We start from the raw sequence: 21,354 nt of genomic DNA on the forward strand, positions 1-21,354 counted from the left end.
GTTTGTCAAAAGCTAACCATGTGTGTGTGTGTGTGTGTGTGTGTGTTTGTGTTTGTTTGTGTTTGTTAATATGCTACACCGATCCTCCCAGGTCGCCACATTGTATTGCTTTCACGCCATAAACCATCTCTGGCTTCATTGATCTGACGATGAATCAGTTAGGAAATTATTTAATTAGCTAAGGATTATGGGTCACCGTTGAGTGGCTTTGATCCACCTGGTGATCTTACGTCTCCTTAAATCATTATCTGTCTGAGGTGGGCTGGGGAAGGGACCTCTAAAAGTGTAGAAGCACCATATATGGTTGTCACATGACCTGAACTGAAGTCTATGAAAGTCATGAAAGGTGGAGTTTAAACAAACCAAAATTCGTCCTAATTATTAATAAGGATTATTATTAATGTTGTGCTATTTATTGTTAAAATACGTCATATTTCTAAAGGTCCAAACATGTTTGAGGGTTTACCAATACCTCGATCACTTATCACCTCTCAGTAAGTTGGAAGAACCTTTCGGTCAGTGGACTGCGTAAGTTCGATCGTTTACTAGATGCATTGTTATCAATTTTCGATTTGCTATCAGACTGAAACAGTGGAAAGGCTTAGGACTACATTTGAATCATTGCGGAAAACGTTGCACTGCAGAGAAGTCCCTTAGTAAGCATTTCAACCTCAAGTGGGCTTATATGAAATTAATGACCTGTGTGGAAAGTCAACACATTCTGCTCCTTGTATGTTTGCTTATCACATTTGCTGCCCTGGTTGAGCATTTATGACAAGCAGCGAAAACAAACATAACCTCTTGTTGACTCCAAGCCAATCACGTCACATCATTTTGACTTATAGGTATTAGCTTAACTTGATTATTAAGCCACATTTCGCCCATATAATGGATTTCCCGCTACCGTAATAAACGCCCGTCCGGAACGCAGTCTTGCCTTTTAAGAGAAATGTAGTTTATTATCCAAACTTGGCCTTTTTCATCAATTTGACCAGCGGTTAAAGTCAGACAGATGTGAATTTACGAGTCCCGTCGCTCATTCTCTTACCTAGCCATTAGCTTAAGTGACACGACAAGGCCGAGGGAAATCTGAACCAATATGGGTGATTACTTTAAAAGATCACACAATCTGTTCATATTCCCGTAATGAGAACGACATTTCGCTGATTGATTAAACTACAGGGGGTAAATATTTACGAGGTCTAAGTCGCTCAGGTTATTGTTGATTTATAACTAGGCAAAATAAAAAGAAACACGTTTATATATTTTATCGCGAAACGAGACTTTATTGTGACCATTTTCTGGTGGACCGCAGAGGCCGCGTGGCGTCTGAAGTAATATATAGGTCTAGTCAATAGAACAGACGGCTGAGGACTTTGATGCTTTACACATATTGGGTCATTGCGGTAGTCGTTAGACCGAGGAAAGGCAGTCAGCACTTCTGTCAAATCCGCCTCTTGATGGTGCAAAACAGTAAAACCACCTTAAATAGAGAATTTATGCAGAAGTTTCAATCACAGGAAAAGTTACGGCTCAAAGGAAGTAGTCTACCCCAAGAGCGGATAAGCCCCGTTAACAAGCCCCGTGGATAAGCTCATTCGAAACAGTTGAACAAATTTGTGTGAAAATACCAGCTCAGTCAAAATATGTTTCATACCAATAGCTCCTCAGACGTGGGGTTCTGTTGAGTTCGTCAAAGACTTCTCACATGATCCGATTGAAATGATCTGACTGAACACAGCCAGGTTAGAAAATTCTCATAGCCCCCCCCCAAGCCTCCTCCTATTTCGTCTTCCATCGTACCAATTCTGAAAATAACCTCCATTACTGCACTCATTGCAGCAAACACTTTGAGATGCTGTGAGCTCACTATTGAGACCTATTCTGTCTGCACTCCACTGTTTGTTTGTTTTTCTCACAGGATCTCCCTTAGAGGACTCGTTTTGTAGGCTGCTTTTAAAATTCAGGGAATATGAATAGAGAACATTAATATCCAACCTAATAAAATTCACAAAAGGACTCCAATTTGCATGATTTTCCTTTTTTTCATATTAAAGCGTAATACGGTGCATTGTTCCTTTGGCGGTTCAAAATGTTTGGATGCAGAGAGTCTGCGGACCTGCATCTTTAAAATATGACAGGGCTGTTCCCAAAGTGAAACAAATAATAATGAAGCCATGTCGACTTCGCGTGAACAGAGTGGATAAGGCCACTTATCTTATCTCGTCCAAGTATGGGCCTGTCTGAATCAGCTATGGAAACTAAAAATCATTGTTCAAGGTGTTAATTTAAGGCTTCAAACGGAGTGGTTTTAACAAAAGCAATAACCGTCCAACTAACTGAATGATTTTGGGCATTGCTGTTTTCATACAACTTCAGAACTTGCAGATAGGCTTTCTTTTCGTTCAGCCCAGTTGAATGAAAAAGAAACAGTTACATTTTCGTGTTTCCTAGAATAGTCAAAATTCCATCGTTTGGGTACTGTAGGATGCACTTCGCTTTGCGACTAAAGCCGATCTGACTTTCACAAACTCAGAAGCGCACACTGCTCATCACTGAAGACGACAGTTTTTCACGAGACAGGGCTGCCTTCCCGCGGCCAGTTAAAAATGCATTTAATCACTACATAAATACACTGTTGCCCCACCATAGAGAAATTATATGCTGTCTCCTCTTGTCCTGTAGCATATTTAATCACTGCCCTTACACGGACTCCCAATAAAACGTCCTGTTTTGGTCACACACTCATCATTTTGGCTTTTTTTTATTCACAAATGAAATGGGTTCGGTGACATCACCATCAAAGAGCTGATTACTTTACTTCCCCTTCATTAACTTAATTATTTGACTATCAGTAAACCCGCTTTAGTAATTCATATTTGAAAGCGACGACCGTAAATAACGTCTCCCACATCTAGTTTATTATGCGTCGCGGATTCGTCTTCCTTTGGCATGTTTATCAGCGACACTGTCAGCGTAAGGACAAAACAACGTGAGTACGTGAGTGGCGAAACGATGAAGAAAAAGTATGCCTCGCCCTCAGAAATGTTCTATTAAAGTATCCTGCATGTTATAATTTGTCTTGTGTGTGACGTAACCGATTTACGAACTGAGCCTAAATTCACTTTGTTGCAATGAGTCCCCCCCCCCACACACACACATACAGTTTGTGTTTGTTGCGCAGTTAGATCAAAGCCTAAATAAGCTATTCGCTTCAAACTGTGTTAATGCTTCAGGCAGCGTGAAAATATTCATATTAAACTGTTAGGAGAGGACGATTGTTTTTCAAACCAGTGAGACGTTATTAGATCAATGAAACCGAAAAACTGAATAATATCAAACTAATGTCACATAAGCAGGCCTACTGTCCGGCTTATTCTGTGGTCCTCCCTGCGGTTTTCTTTTTAGTCTGTCTCAAATATCAGGGTCTAAATACAGCTGAGGATAAAGTTGGTCACCAGTTTGGCCATTTTTAGCTTGTTCTGAAGCCTGCTGAAAAATTGCCCCCTCTTACTGCTTCTTTGTGCCATGTTAGCTTCTCAGTCAGACACTAGTCAAAACCCCAGATCGGGTGAGACGTTAAGGGTATAATTTATAGTAAATTGTCATGATCATAAACGGACTACAGATGAACTATACTGACTCTGTATTCAAACTATTGTTGTCTGAACCTCTACCTGTTCAAGCCTATTTTTTTGAAGACAGCAGTAACTTCATTATTATGTTTGTTTCAGGGTATACTGTCATGAACATATCTTTAACTAGATTTTGATATCACAATGTAATTGATCTTGTCTTCGCCATGACTTAGCTCCATGTGAAATCTGGCTCAATAGATTCTCTAGGAAAGGAATATTAGAACATTAGGTCATGGAGCAATTAGTGACTGTCTCAGATACACAGATACGGTAAGTTTATTCGCTTGTTGTATCAGCAGAAAAGACAAAAACAAACATTCAAAAACCAGAGACAGCCTCACACATTTTTAAGCACAAGGCAGCATCATACACGTTCTTCAGCTGTTGTATCTTTTTTTTTTCAGTGGTTTACTTTAACACGGTCAATCAATATCAGACAAATGCAATCTTTTTTTCTTCAAACTTTCATTCATTTTTTTCTTTACAATGCAAATAAATTAGAGTTCCACAAACTTAAATAACACAGAAGACAACAATAGCTAAAACAGAACCATCAATATCATCATTCCGCTTCACTCATTGGCTATGGTGTTCTTTAGCCCTGTCTCCTTTTGTCAGCTGAACGTAATGGCACATTCGCCTCATTGTCCTTTAAAACAAAAACATCAGTCACAGGAGGAGGCATTTGCAATGAGTTGAGGTCCGACTGGATAATGTCGGAATGTAAGCCTTTGACAAATTCAAGTAAGTTCAATTTCTTTTCTGCACATGCAGCTACTGCAGATGTGAAGATGTTTACTTCAATACAAGTGTAAACAAATGATGCGGTGCAGCTATTTAAAACGTGTGAGTTTTTGCATAGGAGAGTAGAAAACTATTTCGTCAAAACATCATCAAGTGATCAAAGCTTGTTATTACACGATGAGCATCTTGTTACAGCTCACGTTATGATTTTATTATGTCGTATAAAGTTTTTTTGAGTGGCTTGGTCATTTTTTTTAAACACAAAATGAAAAGAAAAAAACAAACATTAAAATGTTTCGGCATGCCTTCAAAACATATGCACTTAGCACAGAGAAATGTGAAGAGTCAAATATTTCATTCCGTTAACACGAGACAACAGTATGTAAGTGATAAAGATTTACACGATGAACTAAGAGATTTTTTAGACACCATTCTTTTGAAGTGATCAGTTTTTATATTGTGTGTTGTTTTATGTTAATAAAAAAAACATAAAAATTTGGTTGAGTATAATATTTCATGACAACAGATTTTATGTGGTGCAGTTCAAAAGGAAAACGCTGCTAACTGAATGGTTTTATACAAAACTCCATGTTAATGAACAGCATCTAATGAGATCAGCTAGACCACCATAATATGTGTGGTTAAGCACCGTCGTGTTAAAATGGTAACAGTAAGACAGTTGTCTAAATTCTTCACAGAGAGATTTTCAGATGAGCATCTATACATTCCACAACAGAAGTAAAGCTCTGTTGTTAATTGTCAGCTTATTTCCAGCAATAGAAATGAATGAATCTGGTGTATCAGCTGTATTTGAAAGTATTCAAGTATGTGTGTATGTGCACAAGTGTATGTGTGAGAGTGTTTATGCATGTATGTGCATCTTGTTGTTTGTCCTCAGAGGAGGTAAACACTTTCTCTTGTTCTCCCTTTCAGTGTTTACTCTGCCTCCATCTACTAAGTGAAGTCAAACATAATTCACTGTAGTGCCATTTGGGAGGCTGAAATGCAGCCAGCAAGCTGTCGCGCTTTCTGTTCCAATTCATTCATGTATTCAGCCAATCAACTGTCCTTCTTAAAGTATTCTTTAAGGGCCTCAGCCTAACCTCTTATTGTTTCCCCAACTTTCATAACCCCGCCCCAATTTTCCTGTCAGCCCCTCCCACCTCCTCCAGGTCATCTTCGGAGAACGGGCTGTGGGACTGGTAGCCTAATGACGTTGCGTGCTGCAAGAAGTCTGCAGAGCGCTGTGGTCCTGCACCACTGCCCATGAACTCGTGTTGCCCTCCTTCTTCGTCGTCCTCGTCTTCCTCCTCTTCCTCCTCTTCCTCGTCCACATCATCCACATCATCCGCATCTTCTTGGTCCTCCCTGAGAGGGACACCGGCCCTTCGACTGTCTGCCCCTGACTTTTCCTCCGTGACTTTGCCTCCTCCCCGCTGACGCTCCGCCTCCACTTGCGCTGCCTGCTCCTTTGCTTTGCGGCTGCGTTTCCACTTCATGCGGCGGTTCTGAAACCAGATCTTCACCTGGAAACACCCACAAATATTCATTTAAACGTGAAATGTTATTGAGTGAAACATACACTGAGGGAAATTCGATCCAAGGTGCGCTATTTTATTTTCTGTGTACCTAGTTGAATTAGCTGTTTCATTAAGAGTAGAGGTATGATGTAAAAGGATGAATGGAAGCGTGCAACTTCATTATTTTTATTTATTTAATTTTATTTACATTTAATGAGTTTTATACATGCCTGAGTTTTTTCAGGGCCACAATGCACACAAGTAGGGTAGGATAGTTATCCTGAAATATAAATCACCATATACAAGCCACCTTATACAAAGTAAGCATATTTAGCTGTCAATGGCTGTACACCTCTGGAGCACTGCAAGGGTTATGTGCTTTGTCAATTAGCTGAAGAAAAAGACTAAGCTTAGGAGGCAAACCCATATCCCTCTAGTTACTGGGTCTGTTGCCTTCACCAGGAGAACACTGTCCACTGAGGACGTGTTAATTCACCTCCCTCAACACAAACTGTCTCCTCCTTTCTCGCTCTCACAGACAAAAGACAGCCAAACACACAACACACACACACACACACACACACACACATGTACACGCACACATGCACACGCACACGCACACGCACACACACACGTGCACGAATGCACACACACACACACACACACACACACACACACAGAGCTTACCTGAGTCTCTGTTAGCATGAGTGAAGTGGCCACCTCGAAGCGTTTTGGACGGGACAGGTACTTGTTAAGCTTGAACTGGTTCTCCAGCTCCAGAAGCTGCTGACTGGTGAAGGCAGTGCGTGGTCGTCGACATTTACCCATTAATCCTGACTGAGGCGCTGCTGGGAGAAAAATACAGGAATGGCAAAAAAAAAAAAGTGTTAGCATAAAAATTACTCAAACAGAGCTCAATTTGACAAAAATGAACAGGAATGAAACCTTGTGAAAGTTACATTTATCAGAAAATTTGGGGGGTTATTACTCAATTTTTTGAGGCAATGGATAACCTCAAAACTTTGGTGTGTCTCAGCTATTTGGCTTTACAGTTCACCAGAGCTCACCAGAAATACAGCTAATGACTGGTGGAGGTAAGCACTGTTATTAAACATTTTATTAGTTTAACTATAAGCTATCTATATTCTCCAAATGTGTTACCTACATGCTGCATTGATAATTTTGCCTCCCGCTTGACTATTCCCAGGATAACATTTCAGTAAACATTAGGGTTATAACGTCACAAAAATGTATGTGATTGCACAAACGAGAATTAAAAAAACAAACAAACCTGAAACAGTCAACAAGGCTCTAGTGGCCAGCCAGCTACTGTCACACAGTTTTTCTTTTGTTGATAATTTTGAAGGAATATTTATTGATTTATTGATTTTAGCATCGATAAGGTAATTTGTAAACTTGCACAACAAAGAGTACAGTACAGATCCCCTAAGCATGCAAATATGTCCAGGATTTTTAAGTATTAATATTCTTTTGAATATTTCATATTAATCGTATATAAACACAATTAACATCAATAACGAACATCAATGAGATCATGTTTGAAAGCTGTTCATTTCGTCCCTCTTTCACCTAACCGAATGCCACCAACATTTCCAAAGACTCAATCCGAATCTTACGCTTTAATAAACGCTGTAATGCATGAACGTTTAATGGCGCGTTTGATAAATTAGAGAATAAGTGCGTGTTCAAAGTCTCGTAAATCGAATATAAGCATCAGGTAAAGAGATACAGCCTATGCATCTCCAATCCTGCTTGTTTTTAAATTACATCTGTGTGTCTTTATATAATGTCAAGGACTTGTACGAGCTTACACGCGCACGCACACACAAACACTCACACACTGAGACTCTTGAAATTGTCCGCCGTCATTAAGGATAATAGCTTCGCAGCAGTTTATTGTTGATGGGAGGACACAGTAGAAGCAGAGCTGTAAGGCAGTAAAGCGGAAGAGTGCACCATTAACTTAATGAAAATTCGATGAACGCTTTTGGAATTTTATTGATGAACTACAGAATGTTTCAGGTATTTGTTTACCACCACCCCCCCCCCCCCCCCCCCCCCCCCCCCCCACACACACACACACACACACACACGAAGACTATTTCGACTGGGTTGACGTTTATAGCAGAATAAATAAGTCAAAAGCAATAAAAATATTATAAATACATTAACATTAGGCTACAATATTAAAAAATGTTATTAAAACGACAAAATTTAGTGTTGAAAAGAAACCCACAGAGGAACTTCTCGAGACTATCGTGGTCCTCCCTTTGAAATAACACATGAGACACGCACGGAAGTGATATGTGTCTTTTGTTATCACCAGCACCGGCGTTTCAAATGGGTTAGGATTTAGTGTTGGTAATATAGTAAATGACAAATATTATTCACTCAGGCGGATGTAGATTTACTATTTATCAGAGGTATTGTTCATGCGAGATCATATGCAGACTTTGGCCTTAGGCGCACGTCATAAGACATGCAATGCACCTACATGTGCATGGGTCTACTTTCATTTTTCCGGAAGTGTCATAGAACACTAGCAACAAGCAATGATAATATAATTATTATTATTGTTAATAGGCTACTACTTCTACTACGACTGATAATAATAATAATAATGATAATAATGATAATGATAACGATAATTATAACAACAACAACAACAATAATAATAATAATCATTATGATTGTTATTATTATTGTTATTGTTGTTGTTGTTATTATTATATTCATAAAGGTGTGATGATGATGATGATGATGATGATTGTTTTTGCTGCTGTTGTTGTTACTGGTGTTGTCGTTGTTGTAAATATTATTACTGCCCGTTTTATTATAAAATGTTAGAATCAGTATTGAACTTTGACCTAACTAATCATTTGTGTATAAGCCTGAAAGTACTTCTTTTTATTTCATTAATTTTTTTTATTAATTATGATGAATTATTATTTATAACAGTGCTTCAGCAGTCCTCAAATGTTAACCAACTGTTAATTTAACCATTCAATGAATGATTGCCGTTAGGAACGTCTGAATATTCTAGTGACATATTAACCCAGAATCGCGTTCGATGGCCGCTAAGTCTCTCTCTCTCTCTCTCTCTCTCTCTCTCTCTCAGACACACACACACAGACACGGTGTGTCTAAGAAAATTTGGATATGATTTCAGGGGGACCTCGTGTCTTTACAAAACTTAACAGGACTGAACTCTTAATGTTTTACGCTCCAAAGCATATCACTGTCATTTCAAATAAAGGTATATTTTCTTTTCCAAAGCCGGAGGTCTGCTCAGAAACAGAACTGGGTCACAGTTTCATTCACATACTGAACACCAGATTTAGGCTTATTTAGACTAGTACTGTTTTCACACAATTTCATGTGCTTTGACGGTGATTTTAGGTGAACAGTGTGTAGAACAAAAATTCAGTTTACTCAAGGAAAATTGAGACGATATAGGCCTAAAGCTAAATTTAATGAACTTTATATTTATGAAGTTTATTTACTTTGAGGCTTTTCAACCACGCATTCGAAGGCTAACTTACAGTTGTAATCTGGAAGGCGAGGCACCATGATTCCTGCTCGAATCCAATGCTCCAGGGGCAAGGACCCGGCCATTGCTGCGGCTTTCAGTTGCTCTGGGTACGGTTGAGTAAGTTGGGTAAAACCAGAATATGCGAAAGCTGGATGCTGGCCACCCAAAGCCGATATTGGATACATAGGAGCTGGGTACATGCCAGGAATTGATGCCTGGGGCAGTGAGGTGAGCCCTGGATGTGGAATATTGAGTAAACCCGGTTTGGGTATTATCCCCGTCTGAAGTTGAATGGCACTTGAAGTTCCACGGGGAGACGGAGTATCTGCACGCCGACAGGACCCAGGGCTCCCCGTGGGGCTATCGCTGCTCAGTCCCGGTGATAAGTCCCTGTTTCCACGATTTGTTTCATCCGCTAGTAAAGCATCGATCCGAAAGTTCTTCGATTTCTCCATTGCAGCGTCTTTTCGTTAAGTTCTGAACTGCAGAAATGTACTCGTGTTTTTCACGACTTCCCCACCTTCTTCAGGACCGCTAATACCCTTTACGTTGCTAAATTAATATAGCCTACTCTCTCAAAAATGTTAAACCAGGGAGATAGGTCTACGTCTCTGAAAAAAAAAGTCCACATTCAACATGAGAGGGCAGGTGCTTTGCGCCTTAGATAATTCGGTGTCTTTCGCACCATACAGTCGATACTTTCTCATTCCCTTATCGTGTCGGCGTCCTTTGAAACTTCACACCGCATAATGACTTGTGACACCTTCTTCGAGCTCATCGTAGGTAACTCAAGCGACAAATTCATCTAGTTTTCAGTTGTCTGCTACTCAGAAACGTAAGTTCTCCCTTTTGTTTTCACAGTTCTTCACTGAAGTGATTTGCATAAAATATTTTTTTTTCTTTCGAGTCGGTGGCTCTATGGGGTATGTGACGGCGTTGCCCACGCAAGTCGGACTCTGTGCTCCTTAGTGTCCTAGCTTCCCCGCCGTCACATTATGCTTTGTTCTGATTGGCTCATCTGTATATCACACGTACATTAGATCACTCGTCAGTTATCTAATTAACTAATTACACTGTCATTTACTCGCCGGCAGTTCTTTGAGAGGAACCTGCCTTACCACATTTCCTTATAATACTGAAACTGTATCAAAGGAAACTTACAAAGGCATACGATATTGCTTTTAATTATCCACAGCTGAGATAGTTGAGTCGCTGTGTGAACCAGACTATTTCAATATTTAATATATTAGATTTATAACTAATGTATAACAGATAATCTGGGTGCATGTTCAAAAGAGGTGTATGGCTAGTCTTATAGCTGACATTGTTAATAGTCTGAAAACCCCTAATATTTTCATCATTTCCAATAGCCTATAGTGAAAAACTTTTATCAACAACTAGTAAGTACTAAGTACCAGTGTTTTAAGCATTTCGATACAAAAGGCATGATTTATATTCTAATTAGGGGATTTTTTATGATTTGCTTATTTTAAAAGGCCAGGCTAAAATACAAAGATAATTAAATTTAACGATGTGGAATTATGCATAGACCGTAAAATAGTGCATTACCAAGCTATGTGATTTAAGATCATGGAGTCCATTTCACTGATTTTCTCTACGTTTTGTACCTTGTCCCACGTGCAGGTGTATTCCTGTAACAGTATCAATGGAATTCAAAACTGTTTGTCTCGTTGCCTAACCCTGGTAATCCCACAACCGTCAATTCAAATATGATGCAATTCATCGACTCGCATTAGTCTATATATATTAATATTACGTTCATTTTGGAATTCATTTCAGTAGGCACCAGTGGGCCTATTTAATTAATCCAAAGTATTTTGTCGCTTTATGGAATAACCAATTTATTTTTTAAAGCTTTAAATGTTTTTTTCAATACCCTTAACACTGGACCAATAGGCTTATAGTATCTCCAAAAAGGTGGAAAGGTTTTTACAGCGGAAATAGTGATGTCTCCTGCACACTGCACACTGTGTGTAGGACTCAACGAATGCATGTAACTGTGAAGCCTTAGCACCCCATAATACGGCCATGGAGCCTGAGGTCCCGATGCCCTGCAAGATTACAGACGCCACTATTAGTCTTAAAATCCGTTTCTCAGTGGCTGAAATAACGGGGTAGCCCCTAACCCCTTAGGTAAAACTGAAAACGGATTGCAATGGTTATAGTTAAGATGATCAAAATAGTAATAACAAAATCAGTAACAGTAGAACACAATAACAACAACAACAACAACATCAACAGTAATGGTGATGATGATGATGACGACGATGATGATGATGATAATAATATTAATAATAATATTAATAATAAGAATCATCATCATCATCATCAATCATAAAAACAACAGCAACAACAACAACGACAACATCAACAATAATGGTGATGATGATGATAATGATAATAACAATATTAATAATAATATTAATCATCATCATCATCATCATAATCAATCATAACAACAACAACAACAACAACAACAACAACAATAATAATAATAATAATAATAATAATAATAATAATTCTAATAATAATATCCGCGTTATTGTCATCAACAAATGTTATGTAGCGCGTCTCCACGGCAGCACAGCGAAATACGAAATATGCATATGTATTCTACGTTCATGTTTAATGCACCTACGCATATGTACCTCATGTTTAATACATCTAATTCACCTGAATATCAATATGTTTTAGCAAAGCCTTAATCAGAGAATCTAAACGCTTGTTTCACCTCTACATACTCTTCAAAACAAAACATTACATATTCCGAGGTCTCGGTGTGCCAAGAAATGCTTGATCTCTAGTGATCTTTGATTCTGCTACAACTCAAAATACTCCAGAGTCTTTTAATGGATAAATATATATTTGTTTTGAGTGATGTGGAGCTGCTTAAGTTTCTCAGATGTGTGTGGGGGAAACACTTTTCAAAATCGTCATTCCATCACTTTAAAACAGTAGGCTAGTTTTCAACCAGGGGTTCACGGATCAGGTGGCGGTACTGAAGGGGGTTCGCGAGACTGATGGAAACGTCAGCGTCATGTTAAATTCATTTCATTAGAATTTCTAGGGGGTACCTGATGAAAATTGGCATGAAGAAAATATCTTAGATCGAAGGGATCCAGCAAAAAAGTTTGGAACCCCTGCCTTAAACAACAGATAAGCTATTGCTTAAAACAATTAGTCAAACTGAAAGTGTGGCGTTCGTTCAAAATCGGACAATTATTATTGCCTTTCCATGTTACTTTACGCAAATGTGAATGTTACCACAATGAAAATGAGGTGCATTAATGAAAAAATATGACGCTTGAGTATCTGATAAGAAATAATCGTCCTCCCCCGCAAAAAACAGACCACAGTATTACCATTTTAGCTCTAATTACTTCTATCTACAAATAATCACAAATATTTTGGTATGCAAATAATAACAACAGAAATGCTGAGTATGACAGTCGGGCAGAGTTGTTACACCAGCTGTAAAAAGGAGGTAATCCATTTTCCGAGTGTAACGGAAACAAAATCATCATTATCAAAATGTAATGGTAGCTTCGTTAAATTTAGGTAGTATAAAGGAAAAATATTTTGAAACGTATAAGCCTGTATACGCGTATATGCATGAAACCATCCATCAAGCTTTGCAAAACCTGAAATTGCTCGACATGCAAGAACATGGATAAAGCACGAAACTTCAGTTGTCTCACAATCTACCTCAGGAAATGTGATGTTTTTGTGGTGTTTGACCCCAGAAGATTGGAGCGTTGACACCAGAGGCGGTTGCCCGCCCCCTCTCCTCTTCTCCTATCACGAAGATTACTGCCTGTCGTAGCGGCTGATATAAGGCTAATTTGCTCAAGGGAAATCAACGCTAGCTGCCAAGTGCTCAGCGCATATTCTAAGCAACCTCTTCCCCCATCGCCTGTTCGCTGCTTTTATGATTTAAAAGTAATTTAAATAGCCCAGCCACTGGTAAATCCGTCACTGGCACCAGATGACAGAGGTGCACAAATTAAATTGAATCAATGCAACGAATGGCACTATTGCCCTCGGTGTCACATCCCTAGTTTAAGCGCTCGTGATCTAGGCGCGCGTACACTCACTCTCTCTCTCTCTCTCTCTCTCTCTCTCTCACACACACACACACACACTCTCTCATTATATGTTTTTTTCTATAGAAGAAAACAGCTGAAAATGTTTGTTCCACGGATTTAACTGCAAGCGACTATTTTTTATTTAGGCTACTTTTCGTGGAAACAAGTTTCATATATGCGTCCAGGAATGCTTTCCTTGTATTTACTTTTACTTAGTGAGGATACACTTTATCCAATGTGATTTGAAACGATGATCTGGACAGCAACATCTAAACAGTCCGTCGTTTAGTAGCTTCAGACTATCAGACTACAGCTGATTAACATGAGTGATGGAAGATAGAGGATGACCACTGACAGGGTTTTGATTGGTTCTCATTTCAGGGGCGGCCTGGGATTGGGTGACAGTACGTACAATAACACAGCAAAGACTGCATAGATGCTGAGGTTGCAATTTGCCGGAGTTGGATAAGAAAGTGTGAAGAGTTGCTATTTTTTTTTATTCTACGTGTGTCCTGCAATCTAAAATATTTCATAAACTCTTTATCAACTCATTTAGATGTTTTGATTTGTTATGATTATGATTATGACTGGCTAGTTGTTGTTGTTAATTTGTTGTTATGGTTGCAATTATTGTAACGCTTAGTATTTCAATCACATTTTTTCAATCAATTGTCCAATGTGATTCATCTGGGAAAAATACTGTATTCCAGTCATTAAGAATTAGAGTTAAATGCTGTTACTGGTGTCTGTTTTCTGTAAAAGCTTATCGAAGAACTGTAGTGAAATTGCTCTGCCAAGATCCAAAGGTATGAGAGAAAGTTATGTAAAATGTAGGTAAGATGTGATTTTTACAGCAGTCTTCGTTTGATTTGCACATAAACTCTGCCTTAAAACACAGACAGACATCAATACAAACACAGTTCACAGAGTCCCTATTTAGTTCACGCCGCATTGCAAAAACAGGGCGGCTTACATTGCACTACAAAGTCAAAGTTTATCAACTAATGTTGGTTGTAAAACGTAGTGCATGAGGAACATAAAAGGACCTCTCACCGATTACAAGCATATTTTTCAATCATTATCGCAGCTCTGTGCTGATCTAGGAGTGTCAGAAACGACCGACTTTCTCATGCCTTCTCAGAATCTTTGTGACCTGTCCTCTCTGTCAGCAGTTCACTTCCCCCTCTCTCTCTCTCTCTCTCTCTCTCTCTCTCCCTCTCTTATATTTAGAAAGGTGATCCCACAGAAACGATCTTGAGAAGGCAGAGAGCAGAGCACAGGCTTTCAAATGTGAGAGACTAATTTCATATGTTCACATAAACAGCTTTGCAGACAAGCTGGGTTTTTTTTTTCTGTCTCACCTTTATTAGGCAGACTACATTGGTTTCCCTTTCCTTTTCTTCTAAGCCTGCTTTTTCCTAACACACCGTTGGGTAGAAAATGGCCTTTTTATGAAGTAACAATCAGCACTCAGTATCTCACTTAATTAGACTAATTCCCACACTCCCACTAGTAGTAGAGGGAGATAAATCAGTCTGCTCTCCGCTCAGACCTTGAAACTCTAATTAATGTCGGCTCATTTAGGAGGGAAAGATAATTTACTGGATTTTATCCCCTTGCTCGTGACCGTCAGTCTTAACTAATGTTGAGGCTTGCCTAACGAGCCTTGAGCTGTACTGCATGTCTATAGAGTAAGGTGTCGTCTGGGTGTGGGCCCTTCAGTTCTCAGGGTCCTCACAGTGTATCAGTTCCATTCATCTTTTGGCCTGGTGGGCTTAGTGACTACTTACCATTTGCCAGTGTAAATAATTCAGAGCAATGTTCTGTGTTCCTCTTCTAACCTGTTTATATGGGACGAAACCACACTCCGAATACCACGCACTAAAACCCGACAATGCAGCCAAATATCATTTCCTATGAAGAATTCACAAGTTTGTACACTTTAATAGTCTAGGTAATAATTCTGGAACAATTCATATTCAAAATACACTTTTTTTCACTTACACTTTTTTTTTATTTGAATAAAGCAAGTGAAATGTCTGTATTTATTAGCATGGTGTGCCTTTGTTATGGTTCTGGATCCATACAAAGTAGTCTTCCTCATTTGAATCTCTTTGTAACACAATTTGTGTGTTTCCTGAAACAAGGAGGTCTTTAATAAGGAGGTCTCTGAATTGGATAATCAAACATAATCAACGTGTGTGTGTGTTTGTGTATGTGCAGGTGTTTTCTACTGGTAAGGTAATAAGTAGTTCTGCTGTGGCTAAGATGACAATACAAAGTGGTTAGCTGGGTTAGTTATCAGTAGCCCAGATTAAGCAAAATCACAGCTCAGCCCCTTACACCTCTTCCTCTCCTTAGGCCTATGCCTCCTCTCTTCCACCTTTACCCCCAGTACACACCTGTTTGTTTTTTTCCGCACGAGTAACAAAAGCACCTTTTCTCACAGACTGCGATGGTGTGAGGTTTATGATGGTTTAATGGGGGAAGGGGCGTATTCAACAGCCCCTGGATCTTTATGGTCTCACACAAAGCCTTCATTGTGTTCGGGTAGATAAACAGCTCTTATCGACGCTATCACACACAACTAAGCATAATTACTTTCACCCTGCTATCTCCCTCTTTTGCTTCTTCCTCTGCCCAACATTATCTGGTTCTTATGAGAAGAGGCTCCTTTTACTCTCTATCTGTTCTGTCCCCACCCCCCACCCCTTGTTTTTTTTTTAAGGCTCATCCTTTCAGGTCTCACCTGTATGTGCTAATTGACATTGGTATCATGGCTGATTATCACGGATTGCCTTTGATGATGCGTCTATGAATCTTTAACACACAGTAAGTGGTTTTTAACAGCCAAATTGTTCCGAGGAAAGCAACCTTTGGTAAGCGTGTAACCAAAGCTCTTTCATCCTTGATCAAGGTAGCTGTCGGTACCTCTAAAAGAATACAGTCTATGTTTGTTCAAGGCAATTGCTTTTGTAATTACAGTTGCTCTGTTCACTATGAGCCTGCTTCAGATGTCATGCCAGCTGTTTGTGAGTTGTGACCTTGTACTGCAGATCCGTGTCCATAATATCCTCTTAATGGATATAAGTCGAAGAGTCAGAGATGTTGTCGTTACCTTAGACAAACAACGTTCAGAAAAAAAGTTAACGAGACGTAGCCGCGTTACACAGCTGTGGTTAAAACACCTCAAGAAAAGTCTGGGCTCTCTCACTTGATCTCAAGGTCATTTTTCAGAGATGTTTTAACTATCTTTAACTATCTCGAAAGTCATTAACTCTCACACTCCCAGCAAGTTTTATTAGTTGTAAATCTTTATTCCCTCCCATTCTACTAAAGGAACAAAACAAGAAACTCAATGTACCTCATGCTCTCCTCAGTCTTTCATTGTTTTCTTCAGTTGCTCTTCTGAAGGACTTGAAAGAAGGGGTAAATCCACAGAGAACAATAAGATGACTTGACAAATGAAAGAAACAGTGTTAGAACAAATAGAAGGGCCAGTGTGTCTCTGTTCATGCCAACACTGTCTTAACAGTATCAATGAGTCTCTTCAATCCACGAAAGGGTGAGCTTATGTAGGTTCTGAACATAAAAGTGTGTGTCTTTGCATAAGATGAGAGAATAGACACACTTAAATGCAAATATTAGATGTATCTATTGTATAATCTCATTCACAGACACACTCTTTTCTTCACACTTTTAGTTGTAATGCTTATATGAAGCCCAAGTTTATGAACTGGGCTTTTCCAAACACACAAAGATCAGAGATTAGATGCATGAGATAAAATAAATAAATGGAGTTGGTTAAGTGTTTATATCTGCAACACTGGAACTCTTAGGAAAATCTCTTCACAACAACATAATATATATAAGGGAATGCTAAAGGGACTCTCCTGACCTAAGATAACATACTCAGCAGACCTAATTGCCTGTCCCTTTGTGTACATGAGGATTTCTACTGTGGTGGGCCAGGTTAGCAATCATTCTGAAGAGTATTTTTTTTTCTTCAGTTTTAGTTATATACTTCAATACAATAACGTTAGTAGATAACTTAAAATGGAAAATTACAACAACTATGTGTAAGGATATTACTAAATCAAACAGTAATCATATTCTGTGACAACATTCAAACAGTAAAACCATCACATACATTAGGTAGAATTCTACTCAACATAGCCCCTAGGCTTGTGATTATGAATTACAATTTAGTTTGATCATTGATATACGTCTGTCTGTTTTACCTCAGTGGTCATGGCCAGTGAAGGAACATGTGGAAGACTAAGTAACAGCGTGGATTCAGGCTTTAATGATAAATTTAATGACAAACCCTACTGAAAACCTGAGTGTGACACATTGGCATTTACGCCGGTTAACAAACAAGCTCTAACCACTATTGGATTCTTGAATGGAAAAATCAATGGTTCAATTAACCAAATTTTTACCATTTTGTCACCAGTCAACAGGGTAAGTAAATGTACTCACTGATCGTTTTTTTTGGGACAGCAGTCACATGACTGAAGAAGTCTATATTACCTACCCAGTGACAAAACAGAGCCACGTCCTATGGTAATATTCAAACTGTCAAATATGGCGTCTGTTAAATCAACTTACTAGAAGACCACAGTTCAGCAAATAAATGAATTTTTTCCAAAAACAAGCTCATACTGAACAAAGGGATAACATTGCTTTTGCTTATAATTTTTAATTGAATTATGAACCGAGTTCGACCCTTAAAGCAGTTGATAAACAGAAATAGGGATTTCATTTTTTTCCTGTCACGCTTGCTCAAACCAGAGTAGTGCACCACTCTCCAAACCACAGCCTTAACCTCAGCAGAGAATGATACACAAGTCCTCATTATTTCAAATACTCACACGTTTCAGTAATTTCTAATATGACGACGACTAATTCCTTCAGACAACAAAACAGCAAGAATTAGTCCACAGTATCACTGAGAGATGATGTCATTGCTTTTAATGATGGTTTCATATCTTTACAGGATTATTTTATCTGGGAGATTCTAGAGCTTGATTGGAACTGGGGTGAATCTGTATGAGAATTTGACATGCTGTCATTTATTACTCGCGACGTCATCGATGTATCGCTCCATCCACTTGTCCTCTGACCTCCAACCCCCCCCCCCTCGCTGTCTCGTTTGAAGAGGAGAGAGGTCAATCGGATCACGTCTTGTTACCCAGCTGGAGTTCCTCGGCTCTGGTCCCGCCGCTACCTGATTGGTTCTGATGTGTCGCTCCGCCCCCTGATAAAACAGGTATGGTCCGCTCAATCAGTGTGTGGCGGTCATGCAGTCTGAGGATGGGTAAAATGCGACTGATCGTGTACCCCAGCTGAAGTTCGGGCAGTAAAGATGCTCTCCAAGGCTCAGGCCTCAACATCGGTTCATTCAGTTTGTCAGTCATCATCCTTACGACATTCTTCTATTCTTGCAGCACCACTGACTGTATATAAATTATTACATACATATTCTTTCATATTATTTTTTCTGTTGCAACACTGATACCATCACACCCATCAATTAAAGTGTGCATTGACATGAAAAGTATATCTTTACATTCTGTTGGTAGACATGGTGAATGAATAACATATTATGATACAGAATACAACATGCATATATGTGTCACACCCTGCTCATTTCTGTTCCTTGTTTCTCGTGTCCTCGTGGTTCTTTTATGTATACTTGGTTTTTGGTTCAGTCCAATGTTTTGATTTACTACCCGTTTCTCCCTTGGTTCATTCCTGTTAGAGTTCTGTTAGTTTAACCCCGTTGAGTTCATTCTCTCCACCTGCTTTCAGTTAGTTTTTCTCATTTACCTGTGTATTTATACTCTTTGGTTTTTCCCTGTTTCTTTGTCTTGCATTGTTTTGGGTTTGAACCCCATGTCACGTTGGTTCTTTTTCTCCCCTGCTTTTGAACACGTCTCTCTAAGTTGTTACTTTTTATCATGCCTCTTGGAAATAAAGTACCAACTGACCTGCAGCTGCATCCAGCCTTGTTGACAATATGTCACCTATCCATCTTTTGATTATACAGGACACTGAAGTCCACCCAAAGAAATTGCATGTTATTGTCACCTCCTGTTTCCAGATATTCAATTGGCACTGACCTTCAAACATATCTGAATACCAGACTGCTAGAGACCTAGCCATTCTCTATAATAAACACATACATGTCGGTCTTTACATTGTTCTTTGTAGTGCTAATGGTGCATATACAGTTCATGTAACTTCATTTTGCCCTGTCAGACATGCAGGTGTGGCATTTTCAAATGTTTTCAAATTTTGAACCAAACTGATTGCTATCAGGTTGCTATCAGTGTGAGTGCATTTCTGGGCTATGTTCGTCCATGACCCTCCTGAAGGAGGCTCAGGTCCACCCTGCCCGGCACCAGAGCAGAGTTAGAGGGGAATTAGCAATCTTTTAATCGGGCATTCTGTCAAAGATTCTGACAGGCTGAGTGGATGCCGCTGTCACTGCTCAATTTATCTCTGCTCCCAAGCTGAACATGGAATTTCATTCTCTAATTAGAAACCTTCATGACCCTAACCCCAAACTTCTGCTGCTTCATGAACACATACTCACTCTCTCTCTCTCTCTCTCTCTGATGACAAAGCTGCATTATGGAAATAAATTTATCCATTAGGTGCATTGTTCTGACCGTCAAAATTCGATACACAGGGTTATTAATTGCAAAGCTCTTAGTTCTAAGGACAGATGATTTATCAAATGTATGCATAAATATTCATACACATATACACACACAGACATGCAGGGAAAAAGAGAGAACAAAACAGCAGTTTGAACTGATATGCAGTAACCATTTTCTTCTCATATTCTATCAACAGTGTCACAGTCCAACAGGGAAAGAGAGACAGAGAGAGAGAGAGAGAGAGAGAGAGAGAGAGTGCATAAGCCTTAGCACAGGTGGTAGCATAGACTGTTGTGTGTACGTGTGCATGTGTGTGTGGGTGTGTGTGTATGGGAGCAGTGCGGGGAGACACATCCCATTTATCAGGACACTTAACCTCAGAGACAGCAGGTTGTCATCCAGAGCGGAGGACCAGGCACTTGATCTAATTAGGCCTGTTAAACGACACACCTCTCCCGGATTTCAATCGCTGCCTCTCCCTATTTCCATCTCCAGCTCTATCCCCCATGGCTCTCCCACACCGTGCCTTTACCGTCACAGGGCCAAGGGGAGACTGGTGCTCCCAAACTGCAACCGTAAGACGCTCGCTGTCCTGCTCCTGCTCCCACTTACGTTCATAAGAGATTTACTTATTTATAAAAGAATGATCACCTACAATCGCCTCGTTTAATTCGTTTTTTTTACTCAGTTCTTCTTATGTAGTTGTTGTTTTTCTTTTCTTTTTTTTTTTGCATTTTTTTCCCCATCAAAATTGATCATTTTCCATAGTTACATAAAACATACCCAGAACTCTATTAATTTACTGTGCCATTTACAGCGCTGGACGTCTCTGAATTCAATCCCAAAAATTCAAGTCTTTCAAATATCAGGTGAATAAAAAAAAAAACTTAAGTCTGTCACATTGTGTGTAATCTTGTTAATATTGCTGTCATGTGCTCTCAGATGAGGATGCACAACACAACATCTTTCACTAATGCTTTTTAAGATGAGATGTAATGCTATACCAGCTTTACCATCCTATGAAAGTCACATACAAATCTGTTTCCTGAATTCCAAAATGTTAACATCAAAACACACCGGTAAACACACTAGTAAACACACTGATAAACTGCTCCACTAAAATAC

General features: G+C 39.2%; 1 protein-coding gene across 1 annotated transcript; it reads right to left on the reverse strand.

Annotated features, from left to right (window-relative positions):
* Positions 1-5,506: 5,506 nt before the first annotated feature.
* Positions 5,507-9,910, reverse strand: mnx2b (motor neuron and pancreas homeobox 2b). Its single transcript, XM_030780867.1, has 3 exons — positions 9,466-9,910; positions 6,590-6,750; positions 5,507-5,908 (listed from the first exon to the last, which is right to left on the reverse strand). The coding sequence occupies exons 1-3, from the start codon at positions 9,908-9,910 to the stop codon at positions 5,507-5,509; spliced, it is 1,008 nt and encodes a 335-aa protein (XP_030636727.1).
* Positions 9,911-21,354: the final 11,444 nt, after the last annotated feature.

The sequence above is a fragment of the Chanos chanos genome, chromosome 7 (genome assembly GCF_902362185.1).
Source record: "Chanos chanos chromosome 7, fChaCha1.1, whole genome shotgun sequence".
Lineage (NCBI taxonomy): Eukaryota > Metazoa > Chordata > Actinopteri > Gonorynchiformes > Chanidae > Chanos > Chanos chanos.